This window comes from Sinocyclocheilus rhinocerous, unplaced genomic scaffold, assembly GCF_001515625.1.
Source record: "Sinocyclocheilus rhinocerous isolate Xijiao unplaced genomic scaffold, SAMN03320098_v1.1 scaffold1314, whole genome shotgun sequence".
NCBI classification, from domain to species: domain Eukaryota; kingdom Metazoa; phylum Chordata; class Actinopteri; order Cypriniformes; family Cyprinidae; genus Sinocyclocheilus; species Sinocyclocheilus rhinocerous.
Window position 1 is genome coordinate 316,347 of NW_015644118.1, and position 20,610 is coordinate 336,956.

At 37.1% G+C, this 20,610-nt stretch overlaps 2 protein-coding genes across 2 annotated transcripts in view; one reads left to right on the top strand and one right to left on the bottom strand.

Moving 5' to 3' along the window:
- LOC107758000 (spermine oxidase-like) overlaps positions 1-11,658 on the bottom strand; it is a 23,984-nt gene extending 12,326 nt beyond the window's left edge. The window contains exons 1-2 of the mRNA XM_016575623.1: positions 11,574-11,658; positions 4,386-4,508 (exon numbers count right to left, since the gene is read on the bottom strand). The gene's annotated coding sequence lies outside the window, so the exon portion shown is untranslated. The remainder of the gene's footprint in view (positions 1-4,385; positions 4,509-11,573) is intronic.
- Positions 11,659-12,648: 990 nt separating this feature from the next.
- The window catches only part of LOC107757998 (breast cancer anti-estrogen resistance protein 3-like), a 58,790-nt gene continuing 50,828 nt past the window's right edge, over positions 12,649-20,610 (top strand). The window contains exon 1 of the mRNA XM_016575619.1: positions 12,649-13,071. Coding sequence (XP_016431105.1) covers positions 12,960-13,071 — 112 coding nt within the window. The 5' untranslated portion in view covers positions 12,649-12,959. The remainder of the gene's footprint in view (positions 13,072-20,610) is intronic.

Below are 20,610 nucleotides of genomic sequence, written 5' to 3' on the forward strand. Positions count from 1 at the left end.
AATTCTTTAAAAATCCTACAATGTGATTTTCTGGATTTTTTTTTCTCATTTTGTCTCTCATAGTTGAGGTATACCTATGATGAAAATTACAGGCCTCTCTCATCTTTTTAAGTGGGAGAACTTGCACAATTGGTGGCTGACTAAATACTTTTTTGCCCCACTGTATGTGGGGGCGTGTTCGAACGAGCCGTTTTAGGTAGGTGTGGCTAACTCTTAACTTTTATAAAGAATATCTCTTTGGATTTGAGACTTTAGTCTTTGCAACTTTACAGATCTTCTTTATGCACCAAGAGCTTGTAACACTCTAAAGAGAAAGGAAAAAATGAAATCGCATCATATGACCCCTTTAAAGCAAACATGTTAAAACTGCGAACTCAGTGTTCCAACAAGTGTTTTCCATGACACAGATGGTATTAGTCACTCAGTATGTAGTTTTAATAATGTTAAAAAGGTTTAATATTTATGAATTAGATTTTAAACATGTCCATTTCGTTGGGAGTGCAGTGCGCTTCTCGCTTCTCAATGGCTGTGATATTCGAGTGATTCTGTCGCGTCGCATATGGCGGTCGCATTGTCGTGTCGCGTCTAGTGTGGACAGCCAAATTGCTTGTAGCTGGAATCTTGTCGCGTCGCGTCTGGTTAGGACACGGTGTAAAGCTGGAACTATATTGGGATAGTGTCTAAATAATAAATAACCTATATATGCAGAATTGATACCACAGGGTTCTTGAGTTATGAAGAAAAAAAGAAAGAAAAAAAACACTTCTAACCTTGAGCCTCCTGACATTGACTAAATGCCTCACAAGTTCAGTTTGGACGTGCTTTGAAACTCGGGGTTCTTCTATCAATTAAGAGGTTCTCTTAAAACTTTTTTGGATCAGTGCTTGCCCTCTGTCAAAGTTTTGTCATTAGATGCAAATTGCATTTATGGCATGTTGCTTCAGCAAACTTCCATTAAAGAAATTAAAATATGTGTGTGCAACTTTATCGGAACCTAAATATCAAGTTATTTGGCTTAAGTATGACTTTTTGCCCTAGAAGTAAGTGGAGGACAGAGAGAGCGAGAGAGAAAGAGTTGAAGAGCCATTATATTGTTTAGCTCCCAACCCCACCACACACTACAGTGGTTGTTCACATCCTGATAAACGCCACTGAAGGCATGCAGTGCATCTGGCATCTTAGTTTTTGCACAGTCTAGCAATGGTGTTTTCCATGCTTTAAAAAAGGCTAGAACCCAGCATGCTCTGAACATGCAGTGGCTTGTGGGATGTTGAACTCTTGACCACAGGGCAGCCAGATGCATGCAGCTAATTAGAGGTTGTACTAATTGTTTGTGTATGTCAAGTAAAAAAAAGAGTTTACTTTTTACCTATGCTCTGTGTGCTCTCACTAATGTGTGCATCCATGGTAAACTACATTAAAGAGCACAATAAATAACTAGATAAAAAAGTTTGTCAAGACAAACTTTAGGTTGGCTTGAGAAAGCCTAGCCTGAAAGTTTAAAGCAGTTGTAAAAGCCTGAAGTTTAAAAATTTAGATAGATTAGATAGATGTTGATAACATGTTTCTAGCATGATTAGCATGTTTTAACATGATTGGCCTGTTACTAGCATTTTGCTAGCATGATCAGCATGTTGCTAGCATAATTAACAAGTAACTAGCATGTTGCTAGCATGTTGCAAGCATGATTAACATTTTGTTAGCATGACTAGTATGTTACTAGCATGTTGCTAGCATGACTAGCAAGTTACTAGCATGTCGTTAACATGTTTCTAGCATGATTAGCATGTTACTAGCATTTTGCTAGCAAGATTAGCAAGTGATTAGCATGTTGCAAGCATGACTAGCAAGTAACTAGCATGTTGTTAACATGATTAACAAGTTACTACCATGTCGCTAGCATGATTAGCAAGTTAATAGCATATTGCTAGCATGTTTCTAGCATGATTAACATGCTACTAGCATGTCGCTAACGTGATTAGCAAGTTACTAGCATGTCGCTAGCATGTTTCTAGCATGATTAACATTTTGTTAGCATGAATAATGTTACTAACATTTTGCTAGCATGACTTAACAAGTTACTAGCATGTTGTTAACATGTTTCTAGCATGATTAGCATGTTGCTAGCATGACTAGCGAGTAACTAACATGTCGTTAACATGATTAACAAGTTACTACCATGTCGCTAGCATGTTTAGCAAGTTAATAGCATATTGCTAGCATGTTTCTAGCATGATTAACATGCTACTAGCATGTCGCTAGCGTGATTAACAAAGTTACTAGCATGTCGTTAGCATGTTTCTAGCATGATTAGCATTTGTTACTAGTATGTTGCTAACATGATTAGCAAGTTACTGGCATGTTTCTAGCATGATTAGCATGCTACTAGCATGTCACTAGCATGATTAGCAAGTTACTAGCATGTCGCTAGCATGTTTCTAGCATGATTAGCATGTTGCTAGCATGATTAGCAAGTGACTAGAATGTCTAACAAGTGACTATCATGTCGCTAGCATGATTAGCAAGTTACTAGCATGTCGCTAGCATGTTTCTAACATGATAAACATGTTACTAGCATTTTGCTATCATGATTAGCATGCTACTAACATGTTGTTAACATTATTAGCAAGTGACTATCATGTTTGTAGCATGATTAACAAGTTACTAGCATGTCGCTATCATGTTTCTAGTATGATTAGCATGTTACTAGCATGTTGCTAGCATGATTTACCAGTTACTAGCATGTCACTAGCATGTTTCTAGCATTATTAGCATTTACTTTTACTTACTTTACTTTGTCATTTAGCAGACGCTTTTATCCAAAGCGACTTACAAATAAGAAAAAGTAATTAAAACTAAAAGCTAAAACTCTATAAATACTATATATACACACATTTAAGAAAATAAAAGAAATTAAATAAAAATGACAAATGCATACAACAACACTTCAAAACTAAAACATTTAAATTTAAATTTAGCATTTAAAATACGTTCGCGGTAAACAAAGCTTTTTTTTTATTCGTTTAACAAAACTCAAATTTAATTCAGCTGGACACACTTTCCTGTTTATCACAACAAATGGCCAAGCAAAGCGCACGACACTGACAAGGTACGCGATACAGTACGAGACCAAACGCGATTTCAGCACGTATCAGTAGTCTTGTTACTAGCATGTTTTTAACATGATTAGCAAGTGACTAGCATGTCGCTAGCATGATTAGCAAGTTACTAGCATGTCGCTAGCATGTTTCTAGCATGATTAGCATGTTGCTAGCATGATTAGCAAGTGACTACTAGCATGTTGATAGCATGATTAGCAAGTTACTAGCATGTCGTTAACATGTTTCTAACATGATTACCATATTGCTAGCATGATTAGCATGCTACTAATGCTCGATTAAAAGAGCTGATCGATAGGACATTAAAATACATTAAAGGGGTCATATGATGTTGCTAAAAAGAACATTATTTTGTGTATTTGGTGTAATGAAATGTGTTTATGCGGTTTAAGGAAAAGTTACGCTTTCTTTCTTTGCGTGAACATTTGGGCGGTGTTATGCAAATCTTCCCACATCGTGACGTAGACGTGTGGGGGCGTGTTAGAACCAGCCGTTTTAGGTAGGCATGGTTGACTCTTAACTTTTATAAAGAATATCTCTTTTGATTTGAGACTTTAGTCTTTGCAACTTTACCGATCTTCTTTATGCACCAAGAGCTTGTAACACTCCAAAGAGAAAGGAAAAATTGAAATCGTATCATATGACCCCTTTAAACCTATTAAAATTGAACAGTGGTTTGTGTTTAACGTAGAAGCACAATGACTGGATTTCTTATTCATTTTTCATGCTTTAAATTAAATTTAAAATATTGATGGATCTGTGCTGTTTAACTTTGAGGAAACAAATCAATACCACAATGGTTTTAATGATCTGTGGGCACAACGGGTTTGCTGTTTTTATGAGTTTTCTACAACAGAAAGCCTGTTTAAGGAGACAGACCTTTGAATGAACTTTGGAGTTAGAAAGCTCCACTTGACCTCTGACCTTTCTGCATTTCTCAAGTTACAGTCTATATTTCTAATCTCTGCAGTATATAATAAATACACATGAATCTACACAAACAAGTTTCTTGAAGTAACTCACAGAAAAGTGGTGAGCATAGAAACTGCATATTTAGCATTTCATAAAGCTGAACCGAGTTACTATCAAGGACAGTTTACACTACACCACAATTTTAAATGTTTAAAATCAAAGGCATTATGAAAAGCATAACCCTTATAGACTGCTATGAACAAGATTTCTCACAACACTTTGAAGAAGGAGGATTCTAGTCACTGTTTACTCTATCCCAAACAGCTGTAATGGCAAAAGTATCTGGCAGATTACCTGTGAGGATGAGTCAAGCATTGCCAGGGAATGTTATTGGCCTAACTGTGGCGTGAGCTCAGGACTTCAGGCACGGCTGGTATGCCGTGAATCAGGGAAGAGCATCCTCCTCCCTAGGCAGAACTTTGAAAAGGAGCATGTTGAGGAGCACAGGGGCAGTACAGAGGAAAGAAACATTAGTTAATCAAAACTAATCTCATAGAAGTGATAAGAGACTTTTCATGGATACATTATAAATATTAAATTAGCTGCTATTCATATTTTGAAGTTTTGTTGCTTGGTTTGCTTGATTTAAAACCTAATCATAACATATTGACACAATATTTAGTTTGCATATTATTTGTTTATCTTAAAGCCTGTGTAGGTTCACTCCGCAGTAATTCAAGTACAAGCATAATTTGATCATGACCGCCTGATGTTTAAAAGACGTAATTTTTATTGCATTAAAATTCTAGATGTATTTTAGGTGAGTTGTTTGCCTCATGGTAAAAATAGAGAGTAGGAGGGGTGGATGGGGAGAAAGTGGTGCCTGCCTCCTCTACAACTCCCAACTATTAGTGACGTTAACACGAGATAGAGAGGACTAGCAGGACAGAAGCATTTTGTACAAAACATCTGCTCACACACTTAACTTGAACTGACAAAATGGCTACACTATCTTGACTGATTGCTAAAGTGTCGTAACATATCTCAACCCTGGGGAAAAGACCAACATATGTAGTGTTTTGGATGATGGTTTCTAGCATGGGATGTTGGAAGCCCCATCAGGCTTTAGCTTAACCAGAAAGAGTTTCTTGGTCAATGAGCTTCACACACACAATTTACCAGTCAGCTATGCTTGGTTGATTTAACTAATCAAAATTTGGCAACACATTCACAAAATGCCTGCACCTTCATCTCAGAGGGTGTTCTAGTCTTGATCTGACACAGCATATATATCATCTCACATATACACACCCATACTGTATATACTGTACACCAACCAAATATTCAAGTCATGCAGGTCACATATGTAACAATAGCAACCCTGCTGGTTGCCACACACACATGCATGCACATGTGCACATGCAACATCATCATAAATAAGTGCTGCGTGTGCTCTTGAATTGCAAGATCCCCCACATGTCGTTCTGGAATGCTTAACTCAGAACAATGATATAATTGAATCTGGGTTCACTCTCCTTGCTTATCTTGAAATCTGACAGTTCAATGCTGACCTCCAATTACATCTTGTCATCTCATAATGGACTGCCATTCTTAATCAGTGCTATAAAGATTAAAAATAGCTCAATTCAGCACTTTTGAGCTTTTAAGCAAGTGTAAGATTTAGATTTGGCAAATGATGCAAATTCAAGAATTTATCTGTATTATACACTGAACCAAAAAAGTATTTGAAATTTTTTTGTTGTTGAAAAAGCACTGCTAAAAATGTCTGAATGTCATTGCATTTTAGAAATATCAAACCATGTGGCATTTATGATCAAGAGTGATTTTTAAACAAAACATTTCACAAAAACAAAATTTGTTGTTTTATATGAGAAAAGCAATAAAACAAGATTTACTGTTCAGTATAGTCTATATTTGTACATTTTCTGGTTCTCAGATGTTAGTGGAACATATTCATCATAGTAATGGTTATTCTGCTAAACACCCAAACATCTATTTTAGTCCAGTCGCGTCTAAAAACTGAGACATTACAAACAAAGTAATCAATATTAAAGAAAGTTCAGTTTAAAAATAACAAACAAAATCAAATTAATTTAAATAAAAGAAAATTAATTTAATAGAAGTAAATTAAAACTTAAAAGTCAAAGTCATTGGAGTGCCAAGGAGCCAGGCAGTCTCTTGTTTCTGCAACCACAACAGAAGAAACAGGAAGGGGACTTCTGTTTCCCAAACAGGATGTTCAAAGCAACACAGTGTGTGACTTCACATGTCTCCAGCCCACAGAGTGCAGTAATTAGTTCCTGTTGCATGTTTTTCTAATCATCAGAGCTTTTTTGGACCCAGTATGTACAGTATATAGACACCACAGCAACTGTGAATGCCATAGCATATTGAATTGCAGTCAGAAGCATGTACAGTAGTAAAAGAACAGATTATAGATTGAATCTTAAAGGAGTGCAGGAAGAATATGTTGAATATGATGAACATGATCTTGCTCTGCACTCTATCGAAACTTCACAGGCATATATGACATTGATATGTGGGTGCATGTGCATACTAAACCCTAAATGTGATTAAGCCATGTCAGGATATATCTACAACATGGCTTTCAAGGAGATTGGATCATGCAGATGCATGAGCCTATTGGATGAATATCAGCCAAATAACTGTGCTTCATCATCAGTATCATCATCATGATTCAGAAAGGGCATCCACCTTCAACTTCATTACATGAGGCAATAATAATGTAGTATATAAATTTTTTTTATTTGTATGCTAATGTGGAAGAAATACTGAAAGATTGACATGCTTTACATGTCGTTTGTTTACTTGATTTCAGATCTACTTGTGTCACAATGTATTTTACTTATAATTATTTTGCTTAATTGTACAATTAATACATTCAGTAAAAAGGCTAAAAGCTACTGTTAGTTTCTTTAATGAAGTTTTTAATTGTACAAATGGCAAGTGCATCGGGCTTAATGGTTTGAAACTAAACAGCAAGCTATTTATTGGACCTAATGGCTTGAATATAATTTAAATTGTGAAGCTAATGGCTTGAATATTATTTAAACGGAATCAACTATCAGTCGATTAAAGAGAAAGGCATTTGTTTGCTTTAAGTGCTGCAAGGACAGCCAGTCTTCTCTTGTCCTCCAAACAACCTGTCCTTTATGGTGTGAGACCCACCATACATCTCTCCATGTGGCCACAGGGGCATTGACATTCATGACAGGAATAAACCTCAATTGTACAATCTACTCCTCTGATTGCTTTAACCCAGGGTTGGGCTACCGACTGCGAGCACAGCTGGGCCTGCGAGTTATATTGGATTAACTGCAACTTTTTTGCTGTATTGCCCCAGCAGTGCTTTATGAGCCATGTTCCGGCACTTGCACAGCTGATTTTATTGCCCATTGTGTGAGAGTGGATGAGAGTTGATTGCTGGGAAAACAGGGATGTCAGGATCTTCCTAACTGGTGCATGTCTGCATTTGCAAAATGAAATACTGCAGGGTTCACAAACAATAGATAGCTGAAGCTGACAGATGACTATTGAGTTTAGAAACTGAAAGGTAATTTAATGATCCAAATATCCTCCCCACTCCAAACCATATTTTAATTTGGCATCAAATTGCAGGCCCAAGGATGTCTCATCAGTGCAGAGGATATATAATTAATATTAATTTTGCTTATATATATTTAATGCTGCTTACTAAACAAAACATGTTATTTTTATTGCTAATATTCAAGTATGAGCAATAATTAGGGGTGCACCCATTGATCGGCTACCGATCACTAATGGCCGATAATCGCTTTGGGAAGTTTGATCGGAGGTCTCTATAAAGGCGATCCCATTAACTGATCTCAAACTGCCGTGTCTGCCGTGAGAGGTTTGGCATGACATGCAGCAGCACCTTCTCAATCTCTGTCTGGCGCGGATTAAATAACTATAATGCTGAAGCGGTGAGGTACAATTCATATTTCTTTATTAAATAACTTACAAAGTAATTTGAAAACTTTCTGTGAGACGTAATTTCACAAACTCTCTCTCTTTACCTCTCATCTGCACTATAAACAAGCTGCAAGCTGCACAGCTGAGACAGGATTTGTCACTTGCACAATCGAGGCACAGTCGCATCGTCACTAAAGTTTAGAATTTGCATTTCTTTTTAAATCTTGCCAGTGTTTAAACCATCTAGCACTCGCAGCACTCTCCTAGAGACAGTGCGCTCATGCACACTCAAAGCTGCACACATAAGGCCGCCTCACATACAGTTCACAAAATCAGGCTTGTGCTGTGTGTAAACTATTGTGCAGCAATTGCCCCATTGTAAAAACAAAAATGCACTGCATTATCAAACATTAAGGTGAGATAATTATATATATTTTTAAAAATGTCAAAAAAATTTAATTTAGGCCCTGAATAAATGTCTGTAAAAATCCTGATTGGAGCATCACTACAAATAATTTAACATGATAAAAAGAAGGCTTCAAAAAGATCGGTATCGGTGATCATATCGGCAGATACGTTACATTGATACACCAGTAGGTGATGCCAAGTGTTTTTATGAGTGAGTCACTGAGTAATTTCTTCAACTCATTCTTTGAAGTACACTGATTCAACCAGAAATGAAATAAGTGAGTGAGTCAATGAATCATTCACGCAAGCGATTCATTCAAACACGCTGGGTCATTCAGGAACACTGGAATTGCTCTGAGACGTGCAGCTGTTAACTACTTTGACTACGTTTGAAACTATTTTTAACAAAGTGAATGGAAATAGTGTTTAAATATAATTTTCTCATTATTTACTTTTTGTTTATTGAACTGTTGTATAGGAGCAATATTATATGCCGTCATATTGCTAGTCTGAATCTGTGTCCCTGTCATGATGAGGCACTAAGGTATAATTAGTTGGTATGATTTGTGTAGTGGATTCTTTTGTTGGCAGGAGTAACCCTTGACAAAGCACTTCTCTCAGGCAAGGTGACAGGGTCTTCTGCTATACCTGGAGCCCATACAGTCTATAAATATGCACTCTTTCTATCTCTCTCTCTCTCACACACACACACACACAGTCACATACTAATAAATGTAATGGCCTCCTCTCTGGGTGATCTTTTAAATGATTGGACATATCTTGTCAAGATTTGAAAAACACTCTGCTGCCTCATCCAACTTATTTAAAGGGGTCATATGATGCGATTTCAAGTTTTCCTTTCTCTTTGGAGTGTTACAAGCTGATTGTGCATAGATAAGATCCCTGAAGTTGCAAAGACTAAAGTCTCAAAACCAAAGAGATATTCTTTATCAAAGTTAAGACTCTGCCACGCCCATGCAAAATATTGTATGCCAGGAGTCAGTACGACTAAGCTGTGCCCAGGTCTCCGGAACCTGCGACAACGCTCAGCTCCATCAGCGCCTCCTGAGCCACCACATCTGTCTCCATCGGTCGACCCCCAGATGTTGGCAGCCACACCATCTACATCTTGGCTCCTCGCTCCCTCGATTCCGCCGTGTGTTGTCAGCACTGGGATGCTCTGGGTCTGTGCCATGTGCCAAACACCATCTAAGCTGCCAGGGCATCATCGTCAAAAAGCACAATTTAAATATATTTATTTTTCACCTGGGTGCCCACACATATTATGTCTTTTAGAAGAGAAACGTCTGGTGATGTGACCAATCATACTCAGAGTTTTTGAAGGAGACGGGGAGTAGAAATGCTGCCCGTTCATAAATAAGCTATTAAACTAAGGGGAGCTGGATCATATAGTAATTAAAGCCTACACCAACACCATAAATCCATAGTGTGGTTTCACAGTCAGTTAGAGGGAGGATTTTTGCGGACCCCCAGGGTTCACTGAGAAAGAATCATGTGCAGACAGAATGTTGCAACCCCTGTGATGTTTTTTAGCTTCCAGTATGAGCTGTCAAATCTGAGGGCAGATGATTCTGTACAATTTGTTTTATTTGTGTCTGAAGGCAAGACTCATAAATGACTCAAATGTCATGTGTCAGATAACTCATCATGCTATATAAGGAAAGAACCTGCTGTGGTTTGGACCAGTGGGACATGAGCCAAAATTTATCACCAGTCTATGTATCTAAAAATGTTATTTGTTTCTATTTGAAACAGTATTCAGTAATTCACAATATTAATGCAAACAATGCTTCACTTTTCTTCTAGCCTTCCATACGGAGGGATTTTTGGGGCAACATTTGGATAAATTTCCATCATGAAGCACATGTCCATCTCGAAATGGCTAAGTCAGTTGGGGCTACCTCAGTACTGCACGCTATTCAATGAAGAATATGATGGAGTGGAGGTAAAGTCAGCACACACTGTGAGTTTAGACACACATGCACATACTTATACTTAGGGGAAGTCGTGGCCTAATGGTTAGAGAGTCGGACTCGTAACCCAAAGGTTGCGGGTTCGAGTGTCGTACCGGCAGGGATTGTAGGTGGGGGGAGGGAATGTACAGCACTCTCTCCTACCTTCAATACCACGACTGAGGTGCCCTTGAGCAAGGCACTGAACCCCCAACTGCTCCCTGGGCGCCGCAGCAAAATGGCTGCCCACTGCTCCGGGAGTGTGTTCACGGTGTGTGTTCACTGCTGTGTGTGTGCACTTTGGATGGGATAAATGCAGAGCACAAATTCCGAGTATGGGTCACCATACTTGGCCACATGTCACATCACTCACTCACTCACTCACTCACAAATAACATTTATAGGAGCTGTATAAGTCACTGTCTTCCACACAATTACCCACTTTACAATATAACCAGCTTCCCATCTTTTGCAAGAACAGAAATACCTGGAAAAAAGACACTCAACTGCCAAGAAAGAACAAAACAGTGGATCAGAAACAACAGCAGTGTTGACTCTGAGATGACTACATGACCATTATAGGCTCACTGATTACACTGTGTAATGCACATTAATGCTGAATCGTATTTCAGTGATTCCACTAATGGAGTGCAGGATAAACACTGGATGAAGAACAGCACCAAATAAAACAGCTATTAAGTATCCATTAGCACTTAAACCATTGATATATAACTGATATATGACTGATAATTGATTTGAGTGACTAATCTGTTTGAGTTACACACAAAAACACTTACATGTACATAGCGTCCATAAATTCAGTTTTAAATTTCAATTGCATCCTGTTTATTAAAATTCAGGAATTTAAGTAGAATTTCAAAAGCATTATCAGTTAAATTCTGAGTGCACAAACCTGCATTTAGTACCACCATCATTATCATATCAAAGTACCATAGTTTTGTCATCTGATACCATCACTGTACCATGGAATTTTTTTATAAGGGCAACTAGCCCACTCAAGGTGAGGCATCTGAATAGCTGCTTAGTGACATGTTTTTGAAGTCTCAGCATGAGAGATTGATATGAGACCACACATGGTAAATAAAGAGTTTGAAGGTGCAGAGACTTTGTCATGGCTTGTTGGATTCAGCTGTGTGTTGAAGGCAGATGAACAATGGGCCCTTACCAGCATATGTTATCCCCTCGTTTTCCATCTCTTCGCCCCTTTCTCTCTCCCACACTCTGGCTTTATGTCTTTCACTGACTTTCTTTGTGTCTGCCATTCTGTCCGTCCCTGTCCACCACCCTCTCTCTCTTTCCCCAAACTAGCCTGTAAAAACAGAGACATGGCAGTTGGAAAGAGTGCTTGCTGCTGATGTTGGAGATTCTGGGTAGAATCCATTCGATGAGATCATTGGAGCAGATGAGATAAAACACACAAAATGTTTTCTGTTTCTACAAAGTTAGATCAACACAGCTTCGCCTCGCTGCACCAATTCAGTACAACAGATTTCACACGGATCCTCATAGCTACGCTTAATGAATGACTTGGTAAAGACCTTTGAATAATGAGAATGAACAGCACTAAGATTACCAGGACATGATTATAAAAAATTGCTTATAAAATGTATTTGCTCTTTTGCCTTAATTAAAAATAAAATACTAAAACTTTTAATTGGTCATTTTAAATGCTATAAGTAAATTCAGTCATCACAACATTATGATTTGCAGCTTTCCATGAAAGTGGATATTAATTTTGAGATCTTCTAAAAATAACATTTACCGATGTAAAAACAGAGAAGTTGTAAATAAAACAAATTATTTGAGAAAAATGTACAAGTAAAAAAAAACAACCTTATTTTAAAGATTTCCGTCTTTCTACTTCAAAATTTCATGTTTAATTAAATGTTACATGCTTTTTCTTTGTAATAAATTGTGAAATTTACTAGCAATTTCTGAGTACACAATTTTTTTTTCTGTGTATCAATATATTTGGCATTTTCATGAAAGGATACATTCTAATATATGCAATCCACAGACACAGCTAGACACAAACAAATTCAAATCTTGCATATTTAGGATGGATAGTATGCAAACTGGAATGCAGCCACAAAAATCTGAGCAGACCAATTTTATTTGCATTGACAAAATATGGGCAGTCCCAAATAACCCATTATGCTGTGATAGTGCATGCTTGTTACTGTTTATTTAGGAAGGAATGCTTTGGCATGTGCACTGTAAATACTAAATAGCAGAAAATAGCACACAGCCTTCAATTAAACGGTTCTTGTTTTGTCATGCCGGGAACAATGAAAGCAGAGATGCCATCTAAAACATAGCCGTGCGTTTTTGTTGTGTCAGAAGCAGAAGGAATGTATTGTTTTGAAAGCCACACAAGGCTGGACTTTGAGGAGTGGCGAGGCACGGGCCATAATGACACACTGCTAGCTTAAACCGTATTCTGATGTTTGTTTTTGTGTGTAAATGATAGATGGCCATTAGTTCTAGCCCTTGTCATTCTCACCACATGTTTAAACTACTTCGTCTCTTTGTTTTTGTCTCTCTTTAGGACATGTTACACCTTACAGAGATGGATCTGTTGGGTTTGGGGGTCCAAAGTCGTCTCCATCGCATCCACATTCTCGCCAGTATCCAAGTGCTGCGAGAGAGTGAAACAAAAAGAGGTTAGTCTCGGTCTTTTCCCACTGAGGTACACTACCATTTAAAAGTCTGGGGTTGGTAAGATTTTTCAATGTTTTTGAAAGAAGTATCTTATGCTCACCAAGGCTGGATTTATTTGATAAAAAAATACAGTAAAAACAGTAATATTGTGCAAACGTATAAGAATTTTAAATAACTGTTTTCTATTTAAATGTATTTTCAATGTAGTTTATTCCTGTGATGGCAAAGCTGAATTTTCAGAAGCCATTACTCCAGTCTTAGGTGTCACATGATCTATCAGAAATCTAATCTAATCTAATAAATAAATAAAATCTTATTAACTTAAAACTTTTGAACGGTATGTAGGCACAAGCTTTACTTGTATGTCTGTTGCCTACATAGACAATTGCTGCCTGGGGTGACAACTGACTTGCCTTCTGCTACTTTTATGGGATTTTTAAAATACAAAAGGTGTAACAGAATCATTAAACTCAGCAATTAAAGTATCTCTCTCCATGCACACACCGCCTCATAAACCACAGTGGTGAAAACAGAAGCAGGAGCTTATCTCTTTGTGGATGTTTTCTCTAGTTAGGCTGAGTCTGCTGTTCTGTAGCCCTGCTTGTACTGGACAGCCTGTGACTGTGTCTGTCCAATGCATAGAGCCCGACACTGAAGAGCTTCATTAATCACAGCAAGGCTATACGTAGGGTGGGAGAGTGGTCAGCACAAGGCTGCAGGCACAATACGCTCAGGGACACATGCATATGGGGTCAAATCAACAGGGGGTTATTTCACAAAACTAAGCATTGGAGTGTGGGACGGATCTCCCTGTGGAGTATTGTGTGTGTGTGTGTAATGGTAGTGTCTATATATAAGCGATGCCAGCTCAGCTTGGTGAAGAAGTTTTAAACTGTGACAAACATAATTATGCTATCCTCAAGATCTTCAAGGAGTCATCTCAAAGCCTTGAAAGTGATATGCATCTAATCAGCGTGCCGAAATTATGGAGATAATAGCTCATCCTAGAACACTCAGAAACATAAGAAGCATTTACTGTCAGTACTGATAGTGAGTCATGAATGGACTTGCTTCCATACACTCATACACAAAGACATCTTTGCCAAGACAGTTGCCATGTCTGCTTATTTTAGCATGGACTTGAAAAACTAAACTAATCATTATCCTTACAGTTTAAACATTGCTTTACTAACATTAATTGTATCATTTAATTTATTCAGTGAACACGAGTTGGATTACATATTATACTATAACTAGACAATAATTAGCACAAGTTGGATTACATATTATACTATAACTAGACAATAATTAGCACAAGTACATTCATTGCAAACATCTTTTTCCTTGCCAGAGTCGCTTATGCGGGACTTTATTCATTAAGTCACAATTTTTGTAAAGCTACTTTGAAACAACATACTTCTTTGGCCTTGTCATAATAAAGTTAAATAAATAAATAAAAAATTAAACAAATAAATATGGTCAGTTGCGGGTTGTGTTCTTATGGGATTTATTTACAAAATACAGTCACGTATTTGGGGTTGATAGCGCTTGCCACACATAGTACAATAAAGTATGTCCGAACACCATCATGAAAAAAAATGTCCATTTGCTATTCGAGCCACACTTTACGTTGTATCATTAATTTCCATAGTTTACAAGAAAAAAAAGGCTTTTGCCCATCTGATCTAGATGGCCAGTTGTATTCATAAAATTCATTATTTTTCAAATTCATTATTCATTATTAATCAAAATTAATTATTTAAAAAAATTGTGTTAAGATACAAAAGAATAATTTAACAAGTTTGTTCTATAATAAATAAAATCAATGAAAGAAGCAATTCTCCTTAATCTATTACCACCAGCCACCCACCACCAAGAGCACAAAAAACTGACTTGTTGCTTATTTTAGTGAGGCAGGTCCCTTTTTCTAGGCTTGTTTTTTTTTTTTTTAGCAAAATCTGGCAACACTCCCACCCCTACCCTTCAGTCAAACAGACACACAGACACGTGTCTATGTAGAGGAGGAACAGACACACGCTGCTGTGTGCAGGAGCTGCCAGGTGATTATAAACTCTTTTGCCCATCCCACAATCCCGGCAGTCAGTCAGTATTGCGTGGGGGCACCTCTCCATTGCGTGTAATTAAGTCCTTAAAAAGCATGTCAAGACACACACACATACAAACAGTGGGCTGACAGGCCGAGGCTCGTTTCCCAGGCATAACATACTGCCTCAACTCCATTGCTATAGAGACTCTGACACTTTACAAAATGGGCTGTTGAATTGGATGTCTTGGATCAGCGACTTTGCGATTAAATTTGGCCTTTATGTTTTGTAACCAGTAGGAATAGTCCTGAACAGCTTTTTTGAACAAATGCAAGGGTTATTTAATATTACAAAACAAGCAGTCTGTAACACAAACTTACAAAGGGTTACAGCATAAGCAAAAGCTTTAAGTAATCTGAAAACTTAGTATCCTGTCAGTGGTTAAAAGACATCTGGTCTCTACTGACATGGTCCCGTACTTGAGGACAATAACTATTGTTTTCCTGAAATGGTTTGGCTGTTTGAGGACTCAATAGGTGGTCTGATTAAACCGGGTTCGACACCTTTAACAGCCCATTCTAAAACCTCTCCATTCAACTCCTGTAGTCCTCACATCCTGTGAGAAATGCAAATGTTAAACATTCAGTTTCATAGACCACCTTCCTCAGAGCAAAGAGGGTTAAATCTCCACTGCTGCAGCCCTGTGAAAAAAATCTTGTTCATCTCATGAGAAGACAGCAAGCAATATTATTGTAACAGCTGTGTTTTCAAAACTTATACTACATACAAATACGTGTATATATATATATATATATATATATATATTTATTAAAACAGTACTATTTCCCATAACAACCAATTAAATATTTTTTCTTACTCTTTTACTGGTATTGTTTGAAATCAATCTCCCAAAAAGTTATTTAGTTACTCATCCTAATGTTGTTCCAAACCTGTATCATGTTGAACACAAAAAGATGTGTAGCAGAAAAGACAAACAAGACAAAAAAAACAACACACAAGTGGTTTGTGCAACTTCTAAAGCCATATGATTTTCTTGCATATGGACTATTTTATGGTACATTTATGAATTATACTTTTTTGGAGCTTGACAATCACTGCTTCTGTTGTTTGAGAAAGAATGACTGTATATTCTGCAAAACATCTCTTTTGTGTTTCCTTGAAGAAAGAGAAACATACAGGTTTGACATGACTTGAAAGTCAGTAAATTATGATTTCCCCCACCCCTTTTTTTCAGTAGTCATTTGGCTTCAGGCACTACTTTATTTTATTTGGTGCCTTTTGAGTAGTTGAAAAGTGTGTGTAAATGCGTAAACACAATACTCACGTGTATTTGCAGCACAGCATTGCAGTGATGTTCAATGATGACAGGCTGCTCTTTAAGAAGGGTTGGAGTATGCTATTAAATGAAGCATGCTATTAAATGGGTGGTTGGCTCACTGCCTTCCCTGCTCTCAGTGCAGATTGCAGATTCGTTCAAAGGGATGCCACCATACAGTATATAAAATTCCATACTTAAGCAATTCTGTGCTTAATAAACTCCAAGGTCAGCAATATATCCTTCTAGGTGGGTTTCATAATTTTGTTTATTATTATTTAAATGCATCATTCATTCATACATTTTATTTATTATATATTTTTTTATTGTTGCAGAAACTATGATTAAGACTAAGCATGAAAATTGTTGAATTACAGAGTGAATATACACTCAAATTAAATCCCAATTATGCAGTTCTTACATTAAGTTCTTTGGGTGCTTTGTAAAACCTAATCCAGCATAAGCATTAGAAAAAGAGGCATAATTCTAAACATTTTAAGAGCCAGGGCTGAGCCTTGTGAGAAAATGTGAGAAAACTCATCACAGTCAGATGAAAGCCCAGGGTGTCTCTTGGATATATTCTGGGCGTTTCTTGGGCGTTTTGTGGGAAAACTCTTCCCTGACCTTGTGCTCACACTGGGTGTGAGAGTAGAGCTGGCATCAGCTTCCTCACCCCTCAGTCACATCCAGCTCTGTGCCAGCATTTCATAAATGTAAACACATTTCCCAGCCAGAATGAACAGCTGGGCCCCTCTTTAAAAAACTCTGTTTTGAAATTTAATATGTGTCCAAATTATATCCATTATGACGGATGATACTGGGGCATAAAGTAGCCATTGCTGTTTCTATGTGAAAAGCTTTTCAGATACCTGCATTAAGCTCTCTTGTCTGCTAGACAAATGTCACCTGTAGAAAGTGTCCATTACTCTCCTGAACAATGTTTAAATATGTTTAGGAGGAGGGATTTGTTGGCATTCTGCCAAGTTTCACAACTTGCCCAAAAGACTCTACTCAGAACAGATGCCACATTTGATTTATTGCAAAACGCATTAATGGGAAAAAGTTCATCTGAGGACATCAAGAAATCATAAAATTACTTTTTTTTTTCTTTTTTTTACTTTGTTAATGCATGTTCCTGGTCTTACTGCGAATGATTTATCAATGCACATTAGTCTAAAGAAAAAAAAGATGTAAAAAAATGTCTTTGGATTATGTATAATCAAAACTTGCTCCACCTCTGACACAACTTTCCATGTTTGGCTGAAATCATCAAGCCATCTTATTATTATTTTTTTTAGTTTTTCCGTTTCAACCACCTGTCATATATAAATCACTTTTTACAATCCTGATGTATAAAATCACGTCTTTCCTTACTATTTATTAAATATCCTGTTTAACTCTGAAATACATCACATAGAAGTAAAATGGGTTGTGTAGATGTTTTTAAATATGGAATTTCAATCGTTCTGCCAAAAAAATATCGAAGAATGCATCTTAAAATAAATTTCCTGTTGACAAAATATCCAGAAAGTTGTGAAAATTATTCTACTCTGAATACAGTCTGTAAGAAGTCTTCTTCCTAGTAAAGATAATTTTACTTTCACTAGCCATATTTATCCAGTGACCTGGAATAGAGTTACACTTATATAAGAAAGAATGCTGGAACCAGATAACCAGCCACCCGTGGCCACTTAGTCCATCAATATGACTGTGCTTGACCATGTGTAAGAGACAGCTAAACTCCACTGATGACAGCTAGACTGTAAACTGAGAGGTCATATGTAATGATGCTCACTGCTGAGCAGCTATTTGCCAGTGTTGGAAAATACCAGCCATGACAAGCAGATTCCACATCATGGTTATCTGAGGCACAGACTATAAGATAAAGCTGACAAGGCTGAGGCACTTCATTGGTCACATTTTTACATGGGTTTTATCCAGTAACACAGTTTAATAAGGCTTTTTAATCATTCTTCCAACCAAGGTACACAAAGGAATTATGCATGCACAAATACCCTCTTAATCGTTTTGTAAAGACTCATAAAATCTGATTTCAGGTGGTAAAGTTTGTAAAAGTCAGTGAAGAAATTATGATTATCACATTATTTACAGTCCATGATTTTATTATTCAGAAATCACTCATGAGAGGAAATTCATATTGTCCTGTTGAAAACATTGCCTTGATTATTATATGTTGTGGAATGGGGCAAGATTACATTTCATACTTTGATAACTGTTCTTACACTCAGCCTTGGGTGGAACCAGTAGAAGGAGAGAGGCAGAAAATAATTAGATGAGATAGAATTCTGGGGATCACTTACTGTGACTGTTTGAGAGACACAAACTTTGTCTTGTATTCATCTTGATGCATTCCATTCCAAGATGTGTTTCTGTACCTGTATGGAAACACACAAATACATAAAAATAACTCAATACATGATTTAAAATTGCTCACCAAGCTCCAAATTGAGGTAAAAAAATTGGTAAGAAAATAAAACAGTTATTTGTCAGTTTGTTGGTAACTTTATTAGAAACTGCAACTTAATACTTGTACTCACGTATGATGCTGTGAGTGACTCAATGATCTGTGCTGTTTGTAGCAAATATATAAGGACAACAACTGCAAAAATGTAATTGCAGTAAGGACACTATTCTAAAAATTGAATAATTCAAGATTGAATTTTTATAAGAATTTTCTTAATTCATGTCACCTGAAGAGTTTCAGAGAAAGTTATGAAATTTTGACCATTATGAAGGCAAATATTGTTTACCTTTAGAATAATGTGCTCCAACGAATCGATCACAATAGGAAAGTGTATTGAAAAATATATATAGCATAATAGTTGATTTCATGTCAACTTCATCATTGTTTTAAAAAAAGCTAGAATTGCAACCATTGAGGTCAGACAGAATACATCAGACACATGGTTACAAACAAACCATTATGTTTGAGGTGTTCTCATTTGTCTGTACTTGTGTCTTCTGTGACCAGTTCGAATGATGAGCTACTAGTCAAATTACTGAATCCAGTCAAAGCTGCTCTGCTGGGGGCTTTAAGTCCAGTCAGGCGTTCTGACTCCACGTTATGGTGCCCAAGGAGATGAGACCACCAGATTAAAGCAAAGAATGTCTGCTCTCAATCACTGGCATTAGGGCTGGGCATTATGACGGTAAATGCTATGAAACGGTAGAAATGTGTCAAGCACTAGAGATGTGCAATACAGTTTATATTACATACAGATATTCACATCACAATCAGCGGGTAGGACTGCTTTATGTTATTTACAGTACATGCGTAATTGACAAAGAAAAATGGATTAATGAGAAAATACAAGTCAAGGCGAAGAAGACCTTGTTTTTAAAGCGAGTTAGTCAAATGTTGAAACAGTTGTTTACTGTTGTTAAGCAACATCGCAGCTGCATTAATATTGAATTCAACTGATGTGGCTCATCCAATTAGAATTTAGAGTGTACTGAAGCTGTTTTGCTAGACCTTATCATTCGTTATGGATATTGTTATCTTTGGTGGTGTCTATACTACATTACTTGAGAACTTCAGGGCTGAACAAACCAGACAAGTTGACAGATTCAGCATAACTCTTCCTTTTTTAGTGATCTGTTGCCCATGTCACATAATAAACGTTCAATTTAAAAGTGTACACGTTTAATTGCACGGTCAAAGGTTGATAACAATGCTTTGAGTGGTGTCTTTAACAGACATATATCTCTATTTTCATGATAATGTCTGGTTTTGACACTTTGACAAATGGTACTCTAGGCAGTAACTTAAAGTGCCCCATTATGCCATTTTAAGATTGTTTTGATTCCTAATATTGTTTTGGGCGTCTCCTATAATAGGTTTACATGCACGCCAGGTCAAAATACGCTTCTTTTTTCTCAAAATATGCATTTAATATCACCTCATTTTCCAATGATTCTTTGCAGCCTCATCTTTTGGAAGTGAAAATTTCACACGAACGAGCTACAGTGTTTGACGGTGGGGTCAAGTTGTTTGTGGCCGGCCAACATAGAACATAGGTGGGCATTATGCAAATGTGTTACCCAGTGATGTCTAGCCGTCAAGGAAGTGGGATTCGAATTATTGACGACTTGTTTAGGCTGTTCAGAGTCGATTCTTTCTTTTGGGAGACAATAATTTT